A 20,842-nucleotide genomic window follows, 5' to 3' on the forward strand; every position below is an offset into this window, starting at 1 on the left:
TCAGTGTACACACTGCCCACGTCTCTCCATTGCCTTTTGACATCATGTGTAACTGATTCTTTCAAGATCATGCTGTGTTTCATAATTTGTGACAATGTAGCATCACTTGAAGCCTATTAGTGATGTAGTAAGGTTTTCCTGAGAGATAAGTCATGCCGTTTTGGAAGGAAATCATCCCACCTGATCTCAGTTCTAGGCCTAGCTTATAAATATGCCAATGGACCAAGTCTGTGGGATACCTAACCCACTGCCAGGTTATAATCCAGGCACTGTCTTTAATTGTTACTGCCTGCCTCACAGGGTTATTTTGAAGAAAACAGAGATATGAAAATGAAGATCATCGTATCACTCTCTTTAAACCTCGGCCAGAATAAGAGGTCAGCTTTTGAAAGAAGCTCCTGAAGTGACCTCACTGACTACCAATACTGTTAAGAGACCTTGCCACCAACTTGGCATTCAAAAGTTAAGGATGCCAAGGGAGAAAGAGGACCCTGCCAACCAGAGGAGGAAACCTAGAACTCTGTTACCGAAGGCAGGAAATGTGAGCAGGATCTATGATGTGGCCTGAGTAATGAGGAGTCAGGAGTCCAGACTGCAGGCCTTTTTGTGATACTTCTAGCACAAAGCGCATGGCAGCCCTGGAGGACCATGGAAAAGGCCTTATCTTTAGGCCAGCCAGTGAAGGTTTTGTGCTACTTGTTTGTTTGATTTTTATTAAGCCATCATCTGTTCATGTTTTTACCTTTCTAAGAATACTTTGCAGGCTCCCAATTTGCAAGCCCTCCGCAATTCCCATTTGAGCATGGTTCTGTCCACTCGTTTATGCCCTGTCCTCCCTGCAGCCATCTTCCACCCTTTGATACTGGTTTCCCAAGATTATAAAAAGTTGTGCTTTGAACAGTAACAACAACAACGAGACAGAAATTCGTGTTGCAGAATTACAAAGAAGCAAACATGGTCCCAGAGAGAGAAGACATCTCCCTTTGTGGGTGTGGAAAATCACCTAGCTTTTCAGATTTTTTTTTTAGTGTTTTCATGAGTTTAGCTGATTTTTTTTTCTCTTCTGCACCTTTTTTTCTTAAAAAAATTCTTTTATCTCCAAAAGATTCATGATGGAAAATGCTGCCCACATCCAGAGAAAGATCTATGGAGTCTGAATGCAGATTGAAGATACTATTTTCACTTTTTTTCCCTTCTGTTTTGTTTCCTTTTTCTTGTGGTTCCTCCTATTGGTTCTAATTCTTCCTTAAAACATGACTGGTGTGAAAATACGTTTAATATACGTTTAATATATGTAGAGCCTATATCAGATTGCACACCGCCTTGGGGAGGGGGAGGGAAAAAAAGCATATGGAGGTGATTGTTGAAAATTAAAAATAAATTAATAAAAAATTTAAAAAAGAAATTGAGGCAAATGGAAAAAGGTGGGTACGAAAGAGCAGGCTAGAAGGTAGTGTTTTTGAACAAAAGCTGAAAATAAAAGAGGTGTTTTCTTAAAAAATTCTTTTTCATCTGGGAGTCATTTAGTCATGTCCAGCTCTTCATGACCCCATGGACCATACCACACCAGGCCCTTCTATCCTGTAGTATCTCCCAAACTCTGTCCAAGCTCACGTGCATTGCTTCCATGACACTATCCATCTCATCTCATCCTCTGCCATCCCCTTTTTCTTTTACCTCCAGTCTTTCCCAACATCAAGGAATAAAGGGGAAAACTTAGGTTGATGTGAAAGCACAAGATAGCAACTAAAACATTGTACTTTGCACCATCTTGAGTCTCACTGTCCAGAGACTCTCAAGGAGTCTCTCTCACATGGCTGGATGTATCAATGGGCTTGCAGTGGGCAGAGTCCTGGTAGTCATTTCTTTAACAGAAGGATTAGGCAATGGGATGGGTTTGAGTAGAGATGGGAAGGACCATCAGGGTGGGAAGGATCTTATATCCTTTGGATAAGTTTTCTGCTAGAACTGCCCTCAAAGGCCCATTTGCTTTATTGTATCCCTGCTGCTCATTTCTCTTTCCCCTTGCTTTCTCCTCCCTTCCCTTTCTCATCTTTCATACCTTCTCTCTCCATTCTTCTCCCCAATCTCTCCTATCCCCACATTTCTTCATTCTTCCCTTCCCTACACACATACACACACTGCTTGCATCAACAGTTCAAGAGTCAAGAAGGAAACCTGGACTGTAGCTGAGGTCAGAATTCCTTTATTATTTGACCAGCAGGCTTTCTGCTACAACTGAGAAGGTGCAGGGCCTTCCCTTTCCCCAGTGGACCTCTGGCACCCCAGCAGAGCACCTGGTCTGAAGAGCACCAAAATCTAAATAAAGGATGCAGGGGGACCTCACAGTGTATTAGTTAGTGTATAAGTTCCAAATGGACTTAAACAGGGAAACAGACTGAAATGGAAGAAACAGTGTAGTGGAACATGCTGGGGGCCTAGAGTCCCTCAACCTCTGGACCTCAGGTTGATAGAATACTGGGCAGCAAGAGACCCGAGTTCAGATCCTAGCTCCGTCTTTAGTGGCTGTGGACAAATCACTTCTCAGTTTCTTCACCTATAAAGGGATAGGGACTGAACCTCTGATTTTATCCATTAAAAGGAACTCTCCATTGACCAAACTTCCTCTACCAATGTGGGTCTACTGCTTAGTCTGAAGGAGAAGCCTAGAGTAACTAGGTTTCATGACTTGGCCAGAGTTGCAAAAGCCAGTATACATCAGAGGTGAGACTTGAATCCGGGTCTTCCAGGCTCCAAGGCCAGCTCTGGCTACTGTCTAGTAGATACAATGCCTCTCTGTCATCTATAAAATGGGGCTACTCTTTGCTCTACCTCTATCTCAAAGGAAAGGTGTTAGTCAACAAACATGTATTAAGTACTAAGTGTCAGGCATTGTGCTAAGCCCTGAGGATACAGAGAAAGATAAAAATATTTTCCCTGCCCTCAAGGGATGCTATGGGGACCTCAGGGACCATGCAATCTAGTTCAGCTATAACCTGAGCAGGAATCCCATCCCCAACAAGTAGACATTGACTCTTTGAAGCCCTGGAATGAGGGGGAAGCCCAGGACATGAGCATTTGGCCCCTGGACTCACTCTTGGATTATCAACCCCCTATCTCAAATGGGGTACAAGCCCCTCAAAGGCAGGGGGCCAAGCTCTGGACTTCCCTGTACTTCTCCTGCACCAAGAAGCACATTATGGGCACTTACTAACCAAGAGAGGCATTTTCTTAAAGCAATACCTTGCAGAAGCTTTTGCATAAGAAATTTCCATTTAGGTAGCCTGATTATTACCTTTGAAGGTAGCCAGTTCCTGTCAAGCAGGCACATACACCCATTCTATAGATGAAACAAATAAAGGCTCCAAGAAGCTTACAAGGACTGAGATGGTAGACAAATCAAAAAGCAGGAAAACCCTGAGCCTTGACTTCTAGCACTGGGCTCTGCCCAGAACTTAAGGTGTTTGTTGTATTGAAACAGAAGCCTCTTTGCCACCCTTGAGGCCTTGCGTGAGGAGACAGGCCTAGAGAGTCCCTCAGTCCCCTGCTTGCTCTCTGCTTCTCTTCTTGTGACAAGTTCCCCTGTCAAGTCCTGTTAAGAAGTTGGCCGAGATCTACTGAGCATTCCTAGGCTCTAGCCCTGGCAGGCCAGAGAGCCCTTGGTGCCCCCATTCCAGGGTCAGCCTGGAGGAAGAGGAAGCTGGGTGCCCTCAGTGTTTGACGACTGTAGGGGTGATCATCTTGGGGAAGGAGTAGTAGCGGCATTCCTTGGGGGGCACCAGGTCCATCACAGTGGTGCTGATATTCTCCTTCTTGAAACCTGCCTCCACCAGGGCTGCGATCTGGGTCTCCTAAGCGGCAACAGAAAGAAAGGGCCGGGTCATCCTCCGGGAGGTACACTGTAAAAATACATCTGGTGGGCCTGAGGCAGGGGACCATTTACTCCCCATGGGATTTGAGACAAGTGGTTTCTCTGCTCTTGACTTCTGGTTCCCTTTCCTAATTGAGCTAAAATGGCGATTCTCTGAGTTAAAGAATCTGGGCTAAATGTGGGGTCTGCCACTGATGATCTCTAGGATCTTGGACAAGTTTAACTCATCTGGAAGACTTCTAAGGTCTCCTCCAGCTCTAGATGTATGACCCTCTGAGCTTATGTAGGCCCCTAAGAGAAATGACATCAGGAGGAAAGACTCGTCGTGAGTCTTTGCTAACGAAAAGGGAGAGGTGTTTGGAGGACATGGACATTACAGAGGGTGACATGTTCTCCATGAAGCCATCCTTTGAGGATGAAAACCAGAAAACAATAAAAGTTTGGTTATCTGTTCAATCTTTAAGATTTAAAGAATCTATGAATTTGTTAGCACTGGTATCTCAGTACCAACAGATCGCAACCCCTCCACATCTTAAATGAATTAATGTGGCTAAAAATAAAACAAACCAGTCATCCTTTGTGGGGGGGGGGGGCAGCTGTAAGCCTCTTGTTAGGTAGGTGAGTCCCTGAATAAAGGACATAACATGGAGTAGTGGAAGGGGTGCTGGATTGGAGAACCTGGGTTCAAATACTGGTTCTGCAACTTACTACCTTGTTGAATATCTTAGGGCCTCAGTTTCCTCAACTGTCAAAATGAGGGGGAAGGGATGGACTGAACAACCTAGAAGTTCCCTTCCCTCTCTCAATCTGTGATGTTATAAGAGTCTGACACTTATGATCTGTGTGACCTTGGGTCATTCATTTAACTACTCTGGACATCAGTTTCCCTATCTGTAAAATGATGATGTTGGACTTGACTTCTAAGATACTGTCCTACTTTAAATCTATGACACCATGACCTTGGCTAATCAATAAATCTCCTTGAGGGTCCACTTCAGCTCTATTGTCTATAATTGTCTAAGAGAATGATTGGGAAAGTATTCTGTTTTCATTTGTTTTTGTTTTAGGCAATTGGGGTTAAGTGACTCTCCCAGGGTCACACAGCTAGTGAGTGTCAAGTGTTTGGTTTGATGCCAAATTTGAACTCAGGTCTTCCTGACTTCAGGGCCAGTGCTCTATCCACTATGCCACCTAGCTGCCCCCCCCTTTTTTTTTTTAAAGTATTCTGTAAACCAGAAAAGCAGTAGAGAAATATGAGCTGTTATTATTGTTCTTATTAGGGAAGGATGAAGGCAAACATCTGAAGCATGCTTGCATCTCTGGATACTGCCCCTGAATTCAGAGACTTCATCTTTGCTTCCAATGGCACAGCTGGGAGAGCCCTTAGAACATAGGATGTCAGAGCTGGGAGAGTTCTTAGAACACAGGATGTCAGAGCTGGGAGAGAGCTTAGAACACAGAATGTCAGAGTTGGGAGAGACCTTAGAACCCAGGATGTCAGAGCTGGGAGGGTTCTTAGGACATATGATGTCAGGGTTAAGAGGGACATTAGAGCACATGATGTCAGAACTGGGAGAGCCCTTAGAACACAGGATGTCAGAGCTGGGGGAGACCTTAGAACACATGATGTCAGAGCTGGGGGAGACCTTAGAACACAGAATGTCAGAGTTGGGAGAGTCCTTAGAACACAGGATGTCAGAGCTGGGAGGGTTCTTAGGACATATGATGTCAGGGTTAAGAGGGACATTAGAACACATGATGTCAGAGCTGGGGGAGACCTTAGAACATGTTAGGGCTAGGAGGGACACTAGAATACAGGATGTCAGAGCTGGGAGAGACCTTAGAACACAGAATGTCAGGGCTGGGAGGCAGCTTAGAATACTGAATATCAGAGGTGGTGGGAAGGAGCTTAGAACACAGAATTTTAAGAATTATAAGGATCACAGATCTAGAACTGGAAAGGATCTCAGAGGCCATCTGATTCAACCCCTTTAACTTGTCATTAAGAAACTGAGATCCAGGGAAAGTAAGTTGCCTAAGGTTACATAATGTCAGACACAAGACTTGCACCCATGTCCACTGCTTTTTCTACTGTACCACATAGTTGGGAGGGACATTGTCATTCTTCATGACCCATCTGAGGTTTTCTTGCCAACGATACTGGAGTGGTTCGCCATGTCCTTCTCCAGCTCATTTTACAGATGAGGAAACTGAGGCCAACAGGATGAAGTGACTCTCCCAGGGTCACACAGCTAGGAAGTGTCTGAGTCTGGATTTGAACTCAGGGAAAGGAGTCTTCCTGACTTCAGGGCAGGCGCTCTATCTATGCGCCACCAAGCTATCGACTGAACATGCCAACCTAGGACACCAAATGTCAGACCTCAGAAATCAACTTGTCTAATCCCTCCTTTTATGGAGGAGAAACTGAGGCCCATAGAGAAATAATTAAGCTAAGGTTAATCACAGGGTGAGTTACAACACCAGGACTAGAATCCTGTCTGACTTACAGGCCAGGGCGCTTTTTCACACACCCTGTGATCCTCCCTATGCAAACACAGATGTATGGAGAGGAAGCAGGGAGATGATAACAGAGGGTGGATTGTGGGTGGTCATGTGTGGCAGGGTGGGGTGGTGGCGGGGCCCAGGTTCATCCCTCACCTCAAACATCTTTTTGATATCCGTGTACTTGGTCTTCAATAGTTCTCCCCAGGACGTCAGATTGCAGTAAGTGAGGACACCCCCAGGCTTCAGCAATCGGAAAGCGTGAGCCTGTCAAGGTGGAAAGGCAAGGTCTTAATGAGCCCCAGCCCCAGCCCCCTTTTCACCTATCTCACCAATGCCCTAGGTCACAAAGGATAAAAGGACACAGATGCCTCAGGTACAAACCCATCCCTGCTTCTGGAGACCACCCCGAACTTCAAACTTTGGCCTGCTGACAGCGTTAAGGAGTTATGTTCATAGGTGAAGGCCGATGCCACCGCCTTACCTTGATGAAGTTGAACTGGTGGGTATGCCAGGTTTCCTCAGAGAGGGGATAGGTGTCATACAGAATTCCTGTTCCAGAGAAACAATGCTTTTAACTTTGTTTATTCTTTAAAAATGTCATATGGGACTGCCTTTGATTTTCACATTTCTGAGTACGTGTGACAGCCCCTCACCTCTTACCCAGGACTAAACTGTATCTTGTAACAAAGAAAACAATTTTGCAAAAACAAATGATATAGTGACCACATTTGACAATTTTGTATTTTGTATCCTACTACTTTGCCAAAGCTCTTAATTTTCTTGTTTATTTTCTTTGCTAATTCTCCAGGGTTTTCTAAGTAAACCACCTTGTTACCCACAAATAAGAATACTTTTGTCTCTGCTTTACCTATTCTTGTGATTTTAATTTCTTTTTCATATTACTATCTTGAGCATTTGTAGAACTATAGCAAATAACAGTGGGGGAAAAGGGACATCCTTGCTTTGCTCCTCTATATTTCTTGAGAAAGCTGGTTGGGTTTCCTTGTTAAAAATGTTAGCTCTGGGTTTTATACATACATACATACATATGTGCGTGTATCTGTATGTACACATGCATGTGTATGTGTATATATACATATATATATTTCTCATCATAGTTTTTAAAAGATCTTTCTATGCCTATGCTTTGTAGGACTTTTTTTGTTATTTTAGGATAAATGAGTATTGCCTTTTGTCAAGGGCTTTTTCTGCATGTATTCTCACCTGATAATATTCCACCTTTGTAACAAGAGGAAAGGAATACTTTTTCATTACGTGTTCATTTGGACCAAAAGTGCTTCTTACAATTACTTAAAATACTTAGCCTGTTAACTCCAGGCAAACAGGACTGATTTACTATTTTCAGTCCTTTACAAAAAAAAACCACCCAAAACCAAAAACCTAGAAGCATTTTTAAATCTGTCCCTGAACTTATAAATAAATGACATTCCAGGACCTTAGGAGATTCTGGCAGCGATAAGGCCTTTTTTCCTTAATGTGGCCCCCATCTAATGGGTAACTATGTTGACTCGTGGAGATACAGAGTGGTAGGAGGGAGCCTGGTGTAAACAGGGCCAAGGTCATAAGCTCCCAATAGTAACAAGGCTGGGGAGGGAGGCAGCATTAATACATTAACTCTTTCCCTAGGGCCTTGGAGCAGGAGTCTTTCCTGGAGTCAGTGCTTTAACCCAAAGGGATAATACCACAATGGCAGAATTTCAAGCAACGACAACAGTTGGGACTAATCATTTCCCCAGACCTACCCACAGACGGCTGTCCCATCACCCCTCCTGGAGAGCTAATTGTCCAGCTGTCCTAATGGATAGTGTTGGACCTAGAGTCAGGAAAACCCGAGTTCAAATGTGACCTCAGACATTTACTAGTTTTGTGAGCCCCAAGCAAATCACTTAACCGAGGTGTGCCTCAGTTTACTCATCTATAAAATGGGGATAATAGCAGCTGCCTCCCAGGGTTGTTGTGAGGATTAAATGAGATCTTTTGGAAAGTGTTCTGAAAACCTTCAGGCGATACATAAATAACTCTCATCATCGTTGTAGTTGTTACTTTTATTCCCTTTAGGGCCTCTTTGTGCTTTCTCACCATCGAAATGTCCATCAGGCAGGTTGGGCACCACCTCTTCCCACAAGCCTTTCAAGGGGACGACCTTAGGAAGAGGAGAGAGAAAAGAGAGATGAAACCCAGCCTCAGACACTTCCAAGCTGTGTGACCCCAGGCAAGTCGCTTCATCGCTGTCTGCCTCAGTTTCCCACAACTATAAAACGGGATATCGACACCACCTACCTCCCAGGGTGGTATTTGTAAAGCACTTAGCACAGGCCTAGCACATAGTAGGTGCTTAATAAACACTTACTTCCTTTCCATTCCTCCCTTCCTTCGACAGGGCCCAAGAGGCCGTCCCAAGGGCTAGTGAGCCATTACAGGTATGCTATGAGTGAGCCCACCCAGGACAGGATATCCCTCCCAGCAGAGCCCCAACAGCTACCTTGTGAGGCTGATGCTGGGCCCACTCCTGTAGCCGCTTGAAGACGCCATCATTGCATTCAACAATCCAATGCTCCTCGATGTTGGCTTCCTGGACCTTGCTGGCCGCGATGGCCATCCCAAAGCCGACCTCCAGGACCCTTCCCCCTGGGATAGGAGGCAGAGGGAAAAGTAACCCAGAGTCCACCAAGGCCCCAGGGAGCCACCAGGCATCTCCTGCTGGAGAGGAGTTTAAAGTCCACCCCCAATCTTGTGGGAATTGAGGCTTGATTCCAATAAAAATTCCGCATGTTTACCAGGTATGGCTTGTCCCTTTCCCCTCTGCTTGCCCTATACCCCACAGGAAAGAGGCAGGAATAGCAGAAAGAGGGAGAGGAACAGTTCCAATTTTCAGTTGGCTTCTAGGTTTTGTTTTGTTTTGATTTTGGTGAGGCAGTTGGGGTTAAGTGACTTGCCCAGGGTCACACAGCTAGTAAGTGTCAAGTGTCTGAGGCCAAATTTGAACTCAGGTCCTACTGACTCCAGAGCCAGTGCTCTATTCACTTCGACACCTAGCTGTCCGTGGGTTCTAGTTTTGAGTTCAGTCTCTGACAATGACTGACTCCTGACAAGTCTCCTCACTTCAGTGGGCCTCAGTCTCCTGAAAAATAAGGGCTTGGACTAGATAACCTCTGAAATTCTGTCTTGGATATTCCCAGGGCCTAGAAAGTCTTAGCTCCTCCTCTCTCCGCTCCGCCCTAGGGCCCAGCCAGCTTGATTGGCGATGGAGCCAAAAATCCATCCGATTCAGGGAGGCTGACTGCCCTCAGACCTCTCTTTTCATCCCATCCTCCAAGTCCCATCTACCTCAGGCATTCTCCCCCATCCCACCCCTAATTCTTGCTCTGGGAACAGGAAACAAGTCAAATGCTTCTGGAAAAATGCAAGACGGGTCAGTGGCTCCAGTCACCATTCCTGTGACCACCCAGACCCTGACTACCTTCTCTGCCATCCCTCCCTTGGGTCGCCTCCTCCTAGTAGGACATAAACTCCACGAGGGCAGGGACCCTCTCACTTTTATATTAGTATCCGTGCCCACCTCCCTGCACCTAGCATGGTATCAGGCATACAGTAGGTGCCTTAGAATGACCTTTTATCCATTCATTCACTCTCTACCTAAGTAAACCCAATCTATCCTTCAAATCCCACCTCCTCCCAGGTGCCTTCTCTGAACACTCCCCACCCCTCAACAGAGTTCTCCCTTCTCTCCACCCTTAAGGTACTTATGACCAATAATGCTCTGCCATCTGTCACCTAGTTATATTGCCCTATGTTGTTTGTTAATGCATAGGTGACAGGAGTCTTGTCCCCCACACACAAAGTGAGCTCTTAGAGCCAGTCACAGAACACAGAATCAAATTCATTCAACAAATAATAATCATTAGAAATGGTTAGTCTGGGGGCAGCTAGGTGGTGCCGCGGATAGAGTACAGGCCCTGAAGTCAGGAGGACCTGAGTTCAAAGGTGGCCTCAGATCAAACACTTGATACTAGCTGTATGACCCTGGACAAGTCACTAAACCCCAACTGCCAAAAAAAAAAGAAAGAAGAAAGGGAGAGAGAGAGAGAGAGAGAGAGAGAGAGAGAGAGAGAGAGAGAAAGAGAGAGAGAGAGAGAGAGAGAGAGAGAGAGAGAGAGAGAAGAGAGAGAGAGAGAGAGGGAAAGGAAGGAAGAAAGAAAAAGAAAGAAAGAAAGAAAGAAAGAAAGAAAGAAAGAAAGAAAGAAAGAAAGAAAGAAAGAGAGAGAGAGAGAGAGAGAAAGAAATGGTTAGTCTGTGTAAGACACTGTGTTGGAGACTGGGGGATACATAGGAACAAACCAGGGCCTGCCCTCCAGGAGTTTACATTCAACTGAGAGGATACACCATGCATACACATAAGTAAAATACCAAGTAATTTCAGGAGGGAAGGATAGAGTTCTGACAAGTGGGAAGCAGGATCAGGAAAGGCCTTGTGTGGGAGGCAGGGGAGGAAGAAAGCCCCTAGGGAACAGAAAGCATGTCAAAGACACAGACAGGAGAGGTGGAGTGTTGTATGTAGGGAAGAGACAGAGGCTAGGTTGGCTGCAACAGAGCTCACAGGAACTTGAAAGTGTAGGACAGCAGTTCTAGGAGACTCCTTGGAACTGAGAATGTCAGAGCTGGGAAGGCCCCAGAATGTCACAGTTGGGAGATCCCTTAGAGATTGTCTAGTTCAACTCTCTCATTTTACAGGTAGGTAAACGGAGGCCCAAACAGGAGATGTAACTTGCTCATTCTCAAAAAGCACCTCAGTGGTGGAGTTGAAACTAGAGCATGGGTCTCTCAACTCCTTTGAGGCTTCGTGGCACGGTGAGCCTCATTGCATGCTCTTAGGCAATTTACTAAATTTCTCAGATTCTCCATCTCCCAATCTATAAAATAAGAATAAAAATACTTGCCACAAGGAGCCAAGAAAGTAATGGAAAGTTCACCGAGTGCGGAGTGCTGGGTTCGAATTCTGTTTCCCCAGGATCCCCATCACCACTAAGGTATCTGTCAGCTCTTAGTACCAAGGCTCTCTCCACTACACCAAACTGCCTTGGTTTTTTCATCTATCTTCTCCCCAGACCCTGGGACAGGCCGAGAACATTTGGGAGGTCGTCAGGAAATGCTTAGCGGGCAGACTGCCAAGACAGCTAAGGTGTACCAGAGCTGGGGAGGGCACATTTGCCCAAAGCCACCAGTACCTTCTGGGAGGAAGCTCTGGGGTCTCTGCCTGGCTATTTCCAGGGGTTCCTGCAGGCCTAGTTTACCCTCCAGCCCCAGGCCGGAGCAGCTCCCCACCCCCCAACCCCCATCTGTCTCTTCTACTGACAAGGGAGCACAAGTGGGAGGCCCTGGGTCCTGAGGGCTCCTTTTACACAGAAGCTATTTTGGGGAAGGGAGCAGGGCTGGGACTGCAGACAGATCCCACTTTCCTTTACTTGGAAGGAACTGGCCCAGGGGCAAGGAGGAGGGGAAAGGGGTAGCTTGCAGTTTCTAAAGTGCAACCAGAATTCATTCCTGCCTCCACATGGTCCATAGTACGAATCCCCTCCCGCTGGAATGCCCTCCCCTATCTATGCAAATCCCTATCAGCCAGCTCTCATCTGGCATCAGAGAACTTCTCCCAGAAAGTCAGAGCTGGGAGGGCCCTTAGAGCACAGGATGTCAGAGCTGGGGGGCCCTTAGAACTCAGGATGTCAGAGCTTGGGGGCCCTTAGAACCCAGGATGTCAGAGCTGGGAAGGCCCTTAGAACCCAGGATGTCAGAGTTGGGAGGGCCCTTAGAACCCAGGATGTCAGACTGGGGGGCCCTCAGGTTAAGGAGCTATGTCCCCTTTAGCCAGGGCTTCTCTTAGCACCTGACACAGGGACAACCAGCCAGACGTGCTCCTTACCCCTCAATGATTCTTAGTCTAAGTGGGAAAGGGGCTGGATTCTGGAGAGAAAAGAATAGGGACCTTGGACATATCCCCTAAATCTCCCTTGGGAAGCTAACTGAAAAGGGGAACTTTTTCAATGGGGATAATAACAGCTAGCATTCATATAGCATTTTAGGTTTGCAAAACGCTTTACAAATATTATCTCCTTTGGTCCTCACAACAACCCCAGGAAGAAGGTGCTGTTAGTATTATCCCCATTTTATAGATGAGCAAGGTTAAGTGACTTGCCCAAGGTCACACAGCTAGCAGTGTCTGAGACTGACCTTGAACTCAGATCTTCCTGACAGAGGTTCCAGCACTCTATCCACTAGCTTCCAACAAACACCCATCCTTCCTAGGATCTCTGTGGCCTCCTAAGATTAGAGATGCAGAGCTGGAAGGGACTTTAGAGGGTATGTCACCCAACCTGATTACTTCTCAGTGACATGGCCAGGCACTCGGGTGGTGGAGTACAGATTCAAACCCGAATCGCCGGACTCAAAACCAGCATTGTTTCCACCAGCCTCCGCTGCCTCACTGGCAGGCCTGTGCTCCCACACCCGGCAAGGCAGGACAGTGGAGCCGTGGGGCAGCAAGCCAGCAACCTCAGTCACGTGCCAGAAGGAAAAAAACCGCCTGCTGCTTTCTCACATTTAGATGCTTCTCTTGGTCTGTGCTGTTGCTCTGCTTTGCTTTAAAGGATCCTTTATTAACTGGGGAGGTATTGAAGTTCAGTGAAAGGCATGCTGGATTTGGAGCCAAAAGACCTGAGTTCAAATCCTGGCTCAATACTATCTGTGTGACCTTTGGCAAGACATTTAACATCTCTGGGCCTCAGTGTCCTCAACTGTAAAATGAGAGACATGGGACTAGATGACTTGAGGTACCTTCCACCTCTGAAATCTATGCCCTTAGGACAGAGAGGTACCACTACATGTGTGTTACATGCAAACACATATGTGTCTATTTGTGTGCAACATGTTATATTCATAAATCTATGTATATACATACACAAGCACATGATGATGCTGGAAAGGCAGGCAGGCCTCCCTTCATCCACCAGCACAGATGTTGACAGTCTCTCCCTAATTCATTCAGTAATAATAGTTCACATTTATATAGTACTTTAAATTTTACAAAGCTCTTTATATTAACTTGAGCTTAACGGCAATGCTGAGAAGTGCTATTATTATCTCATTTTATAGATGAGGAAACCAAGGCTAAGAGCAGTTAAATGACCTGCCTGGGGGTCACAAAGCTAGCAAATACAAGAGGCAGGATTTGAATTCAGATCGTCCAGAGTCTGCATTCTGTATAAACGTCTCTGCAAGAGGAACCACCCAGCCCCTCCTGTGCTGATCCCTTCCCCAGTGAGGGCCACTTTTGTAAAGATGTGGGTCTGAGTATCCCAGGGGCTGGATCTCAGCAGCTGGGGGTCTCTCTCCCCCTTAGGGACCACATTCCTGGGACTATTGAGATCCAGGTTCTCACTTTGATTTCTCTTCCCAGGGTTTCCTTCCAGTTTATCTGCTATTTCCAGCTCTGCTCACTTACCCCATATATAAAATTAAGAGTTCTGAACTAGATGGGCTGGGGGAATCAGGGAAGACTTCCTGGAGGAGGTGGGACTATGAGTTTGATCTTAAAGGTGTTGGGCTGTGGAGAGAGAGAAAAAAACGCAAAGAGAAAGGAGATGAAGTCAAGAGGCATGGTCTGAGCAAAGAATGCTCTGTTAGAAACAGAGAGTAAAGGAGCAGTTAGTATAGAAGGCAAGAGAGGTAAACTGAGGCCAAATCATGAAAGCTGTGCTTAGGAGTTTCCCTGATCGGTCCTCCTAATTCTCCACCTCTTTCTCTAAGCCAAGCACAGATCTGATCACTTCACTTCCCTACTCAAAAGCCTCCAGTGGTTTCCTAATCATTAGGACCAAAAGTAGACTTCTCTGTGCAGCATTCCAAGCCCAGCATACTTATTCAGGCCCCCCGCCCATTCATGCATGCACCCTGCGTCTAGCCCAGGGATGGGGAACCTTCGGCCTTAAATTCTTAGGTCCTTAAGTGCAGTCTTTTGACAGAATCAAAATTTGGATTTTACAGAACAAAATTTGGATTCAGTCAAAAGGCCGCACTTAAGGGCCTTAAAGGCCACATGTGGCCTTACAGCTGCAGGTTCCCCACCCCTGGGCCAGCCAAATGGACCCACTTGCTGACCCTCAATCAATCAATAAACAAGCATTGATAAACACCTACTACATGCCAGGCACATTGTTAAGCCCTGGTGGGGCTTTAAAAGAAAAAAGAATGAACTGATCCTGCTTGAAAGGAGCTCAGGTCTTCACGCACAATATCTCTTCACTCTCTTGTACATACAGGCTCTCCTCCCAGACCTGGAATGTTTCCCTTCCTCGCTGTTGCTTTCTTGAATCAATCCAAAGCCTTCTTCAAAGCTCAGCTGAAACACTCCCTCTTTCATGAGGCTCTTCCTGACCTCCAGCATCCCCCACCACCCAATTCCCTTGTATTTTACTTAGTGTCTATATTATATTCTCATTTGATACAACTCTAGGAAGTAGGTGCTATTACTATCTCCATTTTACAGCACAGAAAAGGAGGCAGACAGAGGTTACGTGACTTGACCAGGGTCACACAGTTAATACCTGTTGGAGGCCAAATTTAAACTCAGGTCTTCCTGTTCCTGGGGCGCAGAGCCCTTTCAACTGCACCCCCCCACTGCCTCTGAAATGTCTTTTCTTTCTGTTACAGAGCGCAGAGTTAAGTATCTGCCTCCTCACTCTCTTTCTGCTTTCGCTCAGTGTCTGTCCCACCTCAATTATGACAGTCCCAGGTCCTGAGCTGCCCTTATTCTACTCCCATTTCACCAACTCTCCCCATCCCCCCCCAGGATAAAGTCCAAGCCACACAGCTAGGATGCTGGCCTTCCAGGCACCCACTTTGTAAAGGGCTTTGCACAGTGCCTGGCACATTGTAGGTGCTTAATAAATCTTTGTTTCATTCTTCCCTAAAGAAACTGTAGGTGGGAATTGGGTGCTGGAAAATTGATGCCCGTGTGGTGTTTCCAGAAGGAGCCAATGTTTGGTCCTCTTTTCCTCTCTTCTCTTACTAATTCTCTTTAGTATTCTGGATGTTTTTTCCTTCATTTTTCTCTCCTCCCCATGCCAGCCCCAAATCACATGTCTTCCAAGCTGGGGTTTAATGACTCAAGTCAGCCAACCTCCAGCCCTTTATTTCCCCCCCCCCCTTTTTTTTGAGGCAGTCTGGGTTAAGTGACTTGCCCAGGGTCATACAGCTAGTGTCTCCAGGGCTGGTGCTCTATTCACAGTACCACCTAGCTGCCCCTCCCTTTTCTTATTTCTAAAGAAGCTTGATCACATGGTGGATAGAATGGAAGACTTGAAGTCAGAGTCAGAAAGACAGGGGTTCAAATCCTGCCTCAGACACTTATTGTATACACTTGGAAAAGTCACTTAACCTCACTCAGCCTATTTCCTCATCTATAAAACTGATATAATAATGGTATTGTGTTGGGAGGTTCAAATGAGATAATTATATTTAAAGTGCTTTATAAACCTTCAAGTATTAGATAAAGGGCTGAGGACTGGACCCATGATTTCATTGATATTGGTAACTCCTGGAAATAATGTTTTTCAAGCACTTAGCACAGTGCCTGACACCAGAGTAAGGGCTTAATAAATGCTCTTTCCCTTCCCTATTCTTCTTCCCCTTCTCTGGAAGAGAAATTCTAATTCCTGTGACCTGGGACAGGAAGACTTTATAAATTACAGTGACGGTATTCTTCTACCTGTGAAATGGAAATTCTGGGACCTTACACCTGACGTTGACTCATTAATTTTATTAAAATTACCCCCCTGGGTAGCTAGCTAGGTGGCACAGTGGATAGAATTCTGGCCTTGAAGTCAGAAGGACATGAGTTCAAATCCAGTCTCAGGCACATGACACTTACTAGCTGTGCAACCCTGGGCAAGTCACTTAACCCCCACTGCCTCACCAAAAAGCAAAAAAAAAAAAATTACCCACAGATCATTATAAAACACCATGCAGCTCACAATGCTGGGGGAATGAGGGAAAGAGTTTGCTTAGTAAGGAAGGGGAAGCCCAGACAGATGTTAAGTCGGCCCCAGCGAGTAAAGCCAAGGGGATCCTCAGAAGAACCAGGAGAACCCTGGTTTAGTTTCTGGGACTCCACCTTAAAACCCCAATCACTCTTGCTTTCATGGAAGGGCCAGTAATAGCCCCAACCCAAGCCTCAGTGGCTCACTGTTTAGACTCTGATGGCTTACAAATGAGTGTAAAAAGTAACTGTTTTCTGTTCAGGCCAGAGACTCAGGTCTTCCCCTCCCAGATAGATATATTTGTGATAGTAAATTGAGCCATCTTTTATCTCAACTCTTACCCAGCCTTAGTCAATGAATGGGTGTGGCCTCAGACAGCTGGATACCTAGGAAAGACCTTAATTTAGAAAGGTCAAGGTCACCCACTGCAACATCCTGGGTCTGGCTACTGGACTTTGGTGACTCTGGAAGAAGGAGGCTGATGACTTGGTGTAGTTCTGCCTCATTTATATCCAATTCATGTGCAAGTCAAGACATCTCCCTCATGTTGATGAGGTATGGGCCCAAGCAGAGACCTTTACCCTTGCCCCAAAAAGAATCTGCCTCCCATTTGTCTATGGGGCCCCAGAAAACCCTTAACTTCACTCTGGTCTCAAATGATTACCTGAGGCTATATAGGCTATATTCCACTCCCTGTCTTTTCCTAATCGACTCTCCCTATCTCCCTTTGAAAGCCCCTCCCCAGTCCCACCTTTGATCTTATCCAGACCCCATCCAAACCTCAACCTTCCAGTTCCCTTCATTATCTATTCCCAGTGTCTCCCAGACATTCCAATCAGAATTCTCTCTGGACTCCTCCCCCAGTCATCCAGATCCTCTGCCCAGCCCCTCCTCTGGCCACCCAAAATTACTCGAGTGTATATAAGATCCACCCTGGCCCCCATTTAAACACTGAGATTTTCTCATACCCACCCATCTTTATGGGCATCACTAATGTTCAGATTCCTTAAGAGTCTGGCCTGTATGATTTCTCTAATAAACTTTCTCTGGCTAAAAGATTTGGGTTCAACTCTTTCAGGCAGGGCCCACATGATTTTGGGGGTTCCAGCACCCCTAAACCTCTAGACCTCATCAATGTTGTCAATCCTCTTCAAAAAACGAAGGTCGAACAACATCTATTATTTGTATACATGTAGATTTCCCAGATAGAATATTTCTTAATAGAATAGAAACTTCTTAAGGGCAGGGAATGCTTTGTTTTTGTATCTCCAGCATCTACTGGTATAGTGCCTGGCACACAGTAGGTGTTTAATAAATGCTCATAACTGATTGATTATAAGCGTTTAAACTCTTTCTTATAGACAATGGGAGCCATGGAAGATGTTTGAGCTGGAGTGTTTTAGAAAGATTAATCTTCACAAAATCTGTAATAAAGAACCAGGCACAGAGGCTCTAGGAAGACAAAGAATATGACCTTGTATCGCAGGCCAGCTGTGGGTACCCCTGGATGGTCCCCAATGTCATGGTCTGTACCATTTGTTCCTAGGTTTTCCTTCTCCAGGCTCTGCCTCTTACATAGAAGATGTTATAAGACAAATCACCTCCCTTCTAAATACCAAGTTCAACAGAGCAAGGAGTGGGCATTTATTAAGTGCCTACCAAGGGCCAGGCATTTGCTAGGTTCTGGGAATACAAAGACAGAAAGAAAAAAAAAGCAATCTCTGCCCTCAAGATTACATTCTATTGGGGGAGACAATATGTGCATATATACCTATACACAAAATAAAAATGAAAAGTTTAGATAAGTTCCACTGTCTTCTGCTATGGAGCTAGAAGACCTAAACCCAGAGCATTAAAATACACGGGATCATGGAGGTGGCTAAGTGGGGCAGTGGATGGAGGGCTCCCCATGGAGTCCTGAAGACCTGAGTTCATTGGAAGCCTCAGACACTAGCTGTGTGACCTCGGGCAAGTCACTTGGTGGGGTAAGGAGTGGGAGGGCTTCCTGGAGGAGGTGATTTTACACCAGCTGGGCTTTAAGCCAAAAAGGAAGCAAGGCGATTCCAAGCAGAGTAAAGATTCAGAAGCTTTAGAAGCAGGTGTAAGGCTTCTTTTAGAGGGGCAGACCAGCCTGACTGCCTCAGAGCCTGTCCCACGCGACTAGAGATGGCTTTGAAGGCTGCGCGGAGAGGACTTGGAATCTGGCTCCAGAGCCAGTAAGCAGCTGCTGAAGTTTTTTTACAAGGATGGGCTAAGCAGGCCTGTGGCTTAAAACCGCTTTTAGCTGGGACTTCCTAAGGTCCTCGCACTTCGGGATTTGGAGATGGAAGTGACCATAGTCCAATCCCCTCTTTCCACAAATAAGGAAAGGGGATGGGGGAGGTTACTGGGGTTAAGTAACTTTTACAGACTCAAAGTTGGTGATCACTGGATTTAGCGGAATTAAGGGTCCTAAGCCAGTCCAAGCTCTGGTCACCCAGCCAGAAAGAGAGGGGGCAGGGCTGGGATTTGAACTCAGGCCCTTGCACTCCCCATCTAGCTTTCTCTTCATTCTGCCCCCCAACACCCTGCCCTGCACCTTCTTTCCCCTCCCCTTCCCTTCTTCCCATCGCTGGGGTTCTCTGCCGGCTCCCCTCCTCTTCCCTGGGAGCTGACCGCTTGGATCCGCTCCGAGGGCGGCCTGGGAGAGGAGGGCCCGGCGGATACCTCGGGAGGAGGCCACGGCGGCCAGCGAGTGCATGTAGGGGGTCTCCCAGCGCTCCATCACCGGCTTGCCCAGGATCTGCAGGTGCGTGTCGGGCTCATCGTAGCCGGCGTCCGCCTTTTGCCAAGCGGGCCGGCAGTCCTCTCCTGCCTGGAAGATGGGCGCTGGGGCAGCGTCTGCGTTCATGATCGGGTCCTGGCAGTCAGTCCTCGCTCTGGAGGCAAGAAGCTGGCGAAGCTGACTTTATAGCCGGGGGCGGGGAGCCCAGCACAGGCAAGGAGCCAGGGGGCTGGGGGTAGGGAGAAGGAAGGAGTCCCGGCCGGGCTGTGCCGGACCGGGTCCGCCTCTCGCCCCTCCTCCAGCCCTAGTCCAGGCTTTGGAAAAAAGGGGACACCTGGCTGTAACCTTAGGGAAGTGCAGCTCCCTCCCTTCCCCTCAGACAGGGGCTCAAGAAAGGAAATGATTTCTCAGCTTCCCTAGAGCCCTTTACAAGCAGGGAGCGCAAGAATGATAAACCCATTTTTACAGATGGGGAAACTGAGGCCCGGTTCCGTTGTATTCAAAGCGTCCACTCTGTGTCCAGTACAAAGACAAAAAAGACACAATCTCTGCCCTCAAGGTGTTGGTCAGTCATCTCCGACTCTGTGTGGTTTCCCTGGCAAAGATACTGGAGTGGTGGGCCATTTCCTTCTCCAGTGTGTCCCCTTTTTTACAGATGAGGAACTGAGGCAAATAGGGTGGAAGCGACTTGACCAGGATCAGACAGCTAGTAAGTATCTGAGCCGTATTTGAACGCAGACCTTCCTGACTCCAGGGCCAGTGCTCTATCCGCTGCCAACAGTAGCAGCAGCAGCAGCCTGGAGGTCACTGTCACTGGGCTAAAGAGTACGTGTTGGGAAGTAATGTGTTAGAACCTGTCAAGCACACCACAGAAGGAGGCAGAAGACTTAGGGGAAGATTCTGGCTCTGCCGCCTACTTGCTGTGCGACCTTACACAAGCTGTTTCCCCTCTCTCAGCTTCAGTCTCCCCATTTGTCAAATAAAGGGCTGGGATTATTGGTTTCTAAGGTCCCACTTGTGCCTGGTATAGTGCATGAAAAAGAGTCCAAGAGGATGGTCAGACCATACAGAGTAGGTTCCCAAATAGCAAAAAGCTCACCTCGGAAAGCACTTAGAACAGTGTTGTGGACACTATTAACGTTGGTTGTATTCCATTGAATCTATTGCACATCTACTGAGCACACAGAACCAGTGCCCACCGCAATACCTTGCACATACTTCCATAGATGGGACACCATAGATGTAGAATTGGAAGGCGCTCCAAAGCCCAGCTCATTCAACCCCCTCATTTTACAGACAAAGAAACTACGTTCAGAGAGGTTAATGAACTTGCCCCAATGTCAGAGGGCAAAATTTGAACCCAGGTCTTCTTTATCCCGAATGAATTAATGAAGAATGCATTTATTAAGCACTTACTATGTGCAAAGCTCTTACTGTGTGCTAATCATTTAGCAAATAAATAGAAAAGTCAGATGGTTCTTGCTCTCAAGGAGCTCACATCCTAACGGGGAAGACAACACAGAAGGTTTCAGTTTAGATTCAGATGGAAAAGACCCATAGTCCTTAGGATATGGCAGCAAACCAGATGATAATGCCTCTTTATGTCAGTTCCACTAATAAAATCATATCCGTTTCTGATGTTGAAATGGA

General features: G+C 46.5%; 1 protein-coding gene across 2 annotated transcripts; it reads right to left on the reverse strand.

Annotated features, from left to right (window-relative positions):
- Positions 1–2,190: 2,190 nt before the first annotated feature.
- GAMT (guanidinoacetate N-methyltransferase) lies at positions 2,191–19,431 on the reverse strand. 2 transcript variants are annotated; one of them, XM_021009045.2, is made up of 6 exons: positions 19,084–19,431; positions 8,880–9,025; positions 8,477–8,540; positions 6,858–6,925; positions 6,530–6,640; positions 2,191–3,851 (listed from the first exon to the last, which is right to left on the reverse strand). In XM_021009045.2, the coding sequence occupies exons 1-6, from the start codon at positions 19,316–19,318 to the stop codon at positions 3,711–3,713; spliced, it is 765 nt and encodes a 254-aa protein (XP_020864704.1). In that variant the 5' UTR covers positions 19,319–19,431; the 3' UTR covers positions 2,191–3,710. The 2 variants fall into 2 exon arrangements, with proteins under 2 accessions (XP_020864704.1, XP_020864705.1); XM_021009046.2 differs by having other exon boundaries at positions 19,135–19,426.
- Positions 19,432–20,842: the final 1,411 nt, after the last annotated feature.

This window comes from Phascolarctos cinereus, unplaced genomic scaffold, assembly GCF_003287225.1.
Source record: "Phascolarctos cinereus isolate Bilbo 61053 unplaced genomic scaffold, phaCin_HiC Scaffold_4;HRSCAF=312, whole genome shotgun sequence".
Classification (NCBI taxonomy): Eukaryota; Metazoa; Chordata; class Mammalia; order Diprotodontia; family Phascolarctidae; genus Phascolarctos; species Phascolarctos cinereus.